At 39.6% G+C, this 6000-nt stretch overlaps 1 protein-coding gene across 2 annotated transcripts in view; it reads right to left on the bottom strand.

Annotated features, from left to right (window-relative positions):
* Positions 1–4696: 4696 nt before the first annotated feature.
* The window catches only part of SEPTIN7 (septin 7), a 40026-nt gene continuing 38722 nt past the window's right edge, over positions 4697–6000 (bottom strand). For both annotated transcript variants that reach the window (XM_079947626.1, XM_079947627.1), the window contains one exon: positions 4697–5721. In XM_079947626.1, coding sequence (XP_079803752.1) covers positions 5682–5721 — 40 coding nt within the window. In that variant the 3' untranslated portion in view covers positions 4697–5681. The remainder of the gene's footprint in view (positions 5722–6000) is intronic.

Here is a 6000-nt window from a genome sequence, read left to right as displayed (position 1 = left end):
AGCGAAGGTTTACTGCAACAGGAAATAGCATCTTTGGCAAAACAAATGTGAGGTTTTCAAACCACGAGGGTTTCAAGCTGCCTCGAAGCCAGGCGCTGCAATTCCAGTTGTTTGTGTATATATCTAGAAAGACACATTTACTCTGTGCCGAGAAAGGCTCTCCGCAGGTGTTTAATCCTCGCATTTACATTCTGGCTCTGAAAAACGTACATCTAGGATTTTGAGCTCCTTAGGCTTACACAAGGAATTTGCACGAGCACAGTGATTTTTTTTACTTTTCCATTGAAGAGCCGGTGCCCTTATGCACACTACAGTGATACCTCGGGTTACATACGCTTCAGGTTACATACACTTCAGGTTACAGACTCCGCTAACCCAGAAATAATGCTTCAGGTTAAGAACGTTGCTACAGGATGAGAACAGAAATCGTGCTCTGGCGGCACAGCGACAGCAGGAGGCCCCATTAGCTAAAGTGGTGCTTTAGGTTAAGAACAGTTTCAGGTTAAGAACAGACCTCCGGAACGAATTTAGTACTTAACCTGAGGTAGAACTGTATTGCTTTTGAAGTTATCCGTTCCTTAAGCAGCATGCCAGGCTTCCTCAACCTCGGCCATCCAGATATTTTGAGACTACAATTCCCATCATCCCTGACCACTGGTTCTGCTAGCTAGGGATCATGGGAGTTGTAGGCCAAAAACATCTGGAGGGCCAAGGCTGAGGAAGCCTGCAGTATGCCATGTGACATCTGAAGCAGCTATTCAAGACAAGTCTAAAGTTCCCTTGGGCTCACAGAACGTGCTACAAAGCTGTTTGTTTGTTTTGGATTCTAGGCAGGTTTCAGATTCCTTAACTCAAATTTAGCCTCACCCTTTATAATGTTCTGTCTTTTGCAGTACCTATACTGAAAAGGTTTATTAGCATAGTAAAAGAAAAGAAAGAAATCAGCATGATGCATATCTGATGTTGGAGCAGAGTTGCCCACTAACAGAACCTTGCCAGATTCTGCTCTTATGTGGTGTCTTGATATTTGAAGCATAAAAGAAGGAAGGAAAGAAAAGAGAGCTGGCTGCAAGGATTTGGCAACCAGAACTTAAGCACAGCTCAGACATTAGTAGGCTACAAAGGCTGCTTTTCTGAAGCTGCCCATTGTTCCCAAAGAGCCATGGATTCATTACTAACCCAAATTTATTCCCTGAGTAGAGAAAGGGTAAGATTGTAAATGAAGGCAATCTCCCCTTCCTGTCCCAAACATTAACAAGCACTCCTCTCCACTCTGCCTGCAAGGTTACAGTAAGTCCTTCAGTATTTATTCATTTAGTTATTTACTGTATTTGGAAGTTTAGGACACAGCTACTAGGAAGCAGTTTGTGCACTTCTGTAGCCACTGAAGAGAGCACAGAAGATTTAAGCAGTTATTTCATCTGCTGGAAGTAGGTTTCTAAAGGACTAAAACCAGACATCTCAGGATGCAGAGAACACTACCACCTTGTGTTTAAACAGAGGTAACGCTCCAGCTTGTAATGTTTTGGACCAGTTTGATTTCACACTGAAGGAAGGATGCCACGGGCGCTGTGAGAAAAACCATTTCGTCAGATAAGGGCTGCCTGGCCTTCCACAAAAATGGATTCAGAAGGCCAGGGAACCCTCGAGAGAAGCTCCAGGGCCTGCAGAGGCAGAAGCTAACTGGGGTCTCCTCATACAACCAGAAGTGCTTTCTGCCTGCATAGCAACATCTTTTGGATCCAAGATGCTGTAAGAGGTTTTTAATCCAATGACTCATCTTAAGTGAGGTCCCATACTTGACAGAGGTCAGCATCATACCAGTAATCAAAGGCAGTAGACCAGGAGCCACCAGGAACCAGTTCTTTAATATTTCCAGTGCTGAAAGGAAAAGCTATCGCTTAGCGACTTCCAAAGTTAGAAAGGGTAACAGCACAAGACTCTCATGCTGCATATATTATGCTTTTTTTTCTTCCTGTACACATAAACATGGAAGACTGTCATCACTCAGCTCCCACTGGAAGATCTGTAGTGCCTCATCACGAACCTGGATTCGCAGGAAGTCAGGATGGGGTAGGGAAGCAAATAGAGAAGGCAGGCTGCACAAAAACCAGCAGCCAGCGCATGAAAGTGAGAAGGGGGCTAACAAAAGTAGTTGCGATTTATGTGTAGATCACAGAAAATGTACTAGATATGGTGGGTAGAATTAACTGCACCATTTAAAATCCCCCCAACAAAGTTACGAGATCGGAAGTGCTACTGGGAGATTTCTTTCCTCTTTCCACATCTTCATACCCCATTCTCTTTTTCTCTCCCCTTTAGAGTTTTCACCAGTCAAATATTTTTTGTTGCAAGTAGTTCCTTGCCTTGGACAAGAAACGACCCTTTTTAGGTAAGTACATGTGTTGTGGGAGAGGGTTTTAACTGGTTTGTTTTTATAATGTTTTTTTGTGTTTTTATATTGTATTACAATGTGAACCACCTTGAGATCTATGGATAAAGGGTAGTATACTATTTTTTAAAATAATAATAATAAAATGTGTGCAGGCTCACCATTCAAGACTTGACAACTAGGTAGAATATTTTAAGGGGTCAACTCATCCCCAGTGATGATTAACATAATACCCCCCCCACACACACACAATACTACTGTGCGTGAGAGCCACAGTGTCAAACAGTACTTTAAAATACTGTATAATATAAAATATTGTATACTGTATATATATATATAATATAAAACCATTAAGACTCTGAAGCTTACATTTCAGAAAGGGGAGAGAAGACCAGAGCTCTAATTTAACCCTGCAGATTAGTAAGTTTTTCCTGTATTGTTGGAAAACTTAAGTCTTGTAAAGCTTATTCTTGTCTTCCCTCATTAGTTCTATACAAGTACTAGTGATAAGTATAATAATTATCATACAAATGCAGTTTAAGTGGAGTAACAAATTTTAATAATGCATTACCACAGTACTTGGATGGTATTCTCAACAGGGGAATCAGAATGTTTCTAACGCTTTGCAAATCAAATTGCTGGATTTTGCAAATCAAACACGCCCCAGAGCATTAATAAAACTTAGAAAAGTGAAGTCGTAACTTTAGATAGTGTTCAAGCTGTATCATAACAATAGATTTTAGGTGTGGTCATAGTTGAGCTTCTTCTTGTGTATTGTTTCTCAATGAGCAATAATTACATCAATAATCACTTAGCATTTACATTAAACACAGAGAAAATGGATTGAGCATCAAAGCAAGAATGGAAAAAGTTGCCCCAGCAAACAGATCTGACAATACTATTTGCTCTTCATGGCAAGTCGTGGTTTGTGGTTTTCAGAGGAAGAGTAGCACCCCACTGCCAGGGAACTCGCAATTTGCTGCTCCCTGCCTGGAGCGGAGAGCAACAAACCACAAGCCTTGGTTTTACAGAGGGCCAGATTTGATGAAGTGAAGGGCCATGAGGGCCGACCAAAGAATTGAAGTTGTTGAGGGTTTTTTTTTTTAGGATTTTACCCCAGGAAATGAACTGCCACAGGGGCTGGATTAAACCAACCTGCGGGCCGGATTAGGCCCCCGAAACAGATTTTGGACAGGCTTGCTTTAGCACTATGTGCAAACCCAATTGCAAGCCCTGGTTCTAACATAATGCCAAATCGTGGTTCATGGTTTGTGTGCTTCCAGCTCCAGACAGAATGGAGGAATGTGGAACGTTCAGCAGTTTAAAGAAGCACACTGCCTGTTCAGTGTAAGATGGTGTGTACCATCCTAGCATAGGTTAGATTAATGAAATTTTTGGGTTAGTAGTGGGTAAAAAATACATTCAGTATTTTTTAAAAAAACAGCAGCACCACCTGGATTCCCATCTTTTCAGCCTGCTGCTAGACTTCGCTATTAAGAATGCAGTTTTCAAGTTACCACCTAGCTATCACCATCTTTCTCTCAATAGGAACCATTCTCAGAAATATTCATTTCATTGGCTGGTAAAGTACAAATACAGTGGTGCCTCGCAAGATGAAAAGAATCCGTTCCGCGAGTCTCTTCGTCTTGCGGTTTTTTCGTCTTGTGAAGCAAGCCCATTGACGGCTTAGCGGATTAGCGCTATTAGCGGCTTAGCGGATAAGCGGCTTAGCGGCTTAGAAAAAGGGGGGGGGGAGGGAAAAAAGTCGGAAAAACTCGCAAGACATTTTCGTCTTGCGAAGCAAGCCCATAGGGAAATTCGTCTTGCGAAGCACCTCCAAAACGGAAAACCCTTTCATCTAGCGGGTTTTTCGTCTTGCGAGGCATTCGTCTTGCGGGGCACCACTGTACAGCCTAATAGTTTTGCTGAAACCATTTTTAATAAAAGATCTATGTTCTTGCTCCCATGGCATATTGAAAAATGTATCCGAAACCTACATGCCATGAAACACACACTCACACAACCACAAACACGTCTGCATGCATTCCCTCCTAATCACCCAAGTATTTGCAAAGCCTTTTGTAATTGATATAAAATTGAAAAGCGGAATATTTGTTAGAGTATGTTAAATAAATATGCAAAATCAAGTTCCATCTTGCTAAATGATCATGAATATTTTGAAGAAGTCCAGGTAAAGTCAGCTCAGGTAAATTATTAGTTATAAATGTTTTACTTTTAAAAACAATAGAAAAAGGGAAATGTCATAAATTCTATTATCCAAGGATAAGATAATCCAGACTTGAGTATGTTACATCACAACATTGTTTATTATGTGACTTTTTACAATACAAACAAAAATACAGAAATGCAGTATATGAATACAGCTAAATGTAAAATTGTGACTTTTCTCTCAAGAGGCCATGATTCTCTTTTCTAGTAGAAGACAGACTGCACACAGGTAGAAACAGGTTGGTAGTTAACTCCACATTTTTTCCTAGAAATGACCTATAAATGCATTTTCCTGCTACTTACCATAAAATGTAAAAAGGGAGTTAAAGGAAAGGTTTTATCAACTGGTTCCTACCATATGAAAGAAACTACATTCTATTTAGCAGGGCCAATATATGGAAAAATATCTAAATTATATGTTATTACAAAAATGAAGCAGTAATGAAATTATTCTGGCTAGAGTAGTTACTAAATGAGAATAGCATATATTTAAAGAATCCAAAAAAAGTTGTTTTTTAAAAAAAGCTTTTAGGTGCCCCATAAGCCTATAAGTTTTGTTTTTCCATGTGTATTTTCAAACAACGGAAGTGTCAAAAATAGGGTCAACTGTGTTAGACTAAATTACATTATTATATATGCTGCACTGAATGGAATTTTTTTTATAATAGAAGCATAGTTCGTATTATATTATGGCAATGTATCCTTATGGAAAACTTTCCCAAGTCCTTGTATACTGGAATATCCTGTAAACAAAATCAAACCACCAGAACATGATTGTACAACAGTAAAATGTTATTTTGCAGTAAAATGACTTGTTTTTTTTTTCCTTTTTATTTTAAAGGGGTAACTTAGAGCTGGTTTGTTTTCCTAAGTATACAACACCCTAAATAATTCAAGGCATCTCAAGTGCCCTCAAAATTAACCCCAAAAAATTTTTTTTGTCATGCTGTTAAATCCAAAGATATGGATTTTGGTGCAAGATTGGTCAAACAGATCCAACACACACATGTCCAGGCTGGAATATTGGCAACTAATACATAACTGGTGGTCATAAGTACATTTAAAATATCTTCCCTTTCTTCTTGTTCTTTTCCAAAGTTCTGTAAAAGAAGAAAAGGAAAAATAATTATTCAGATATGTTTACGTATGTGATCTTCTGCTTGTTTAAGCGCAGCACATTACTGTAATTACCACATTCTTCAGCGCATCAAGCAAGCAGCGTAGGGGTCCCCAAACTTTCTGTGGGCATTCACATAAAATTACCGTCATACAGGGACTTGGCCAGTCACATGGCTGCCATTGAAGGTGTATTATTGAAAGTGGTCCTCGCTCATTTACATTGTGTTTGTGTGTTTCTGGGTGCTGAGAGGGAGGAAACA

This window comes from Podarcis cretensis (genome assembly GCF_951804945.1).
Source record: "Podarcis cretensis genome assembly, chromosome: 12".
Taxonomy (NCBI): Eukaryota; Metazoa; Chordata; class Lepidosauria; order Squamata; family Lacertidae; genus Podarcis; species Podarcis cretensis.
The sequence above is the reverse complement of the archived record's forward strand: the minus strand, read 5'-3'. Positions and strand labels throughout refer to the sequence as shown.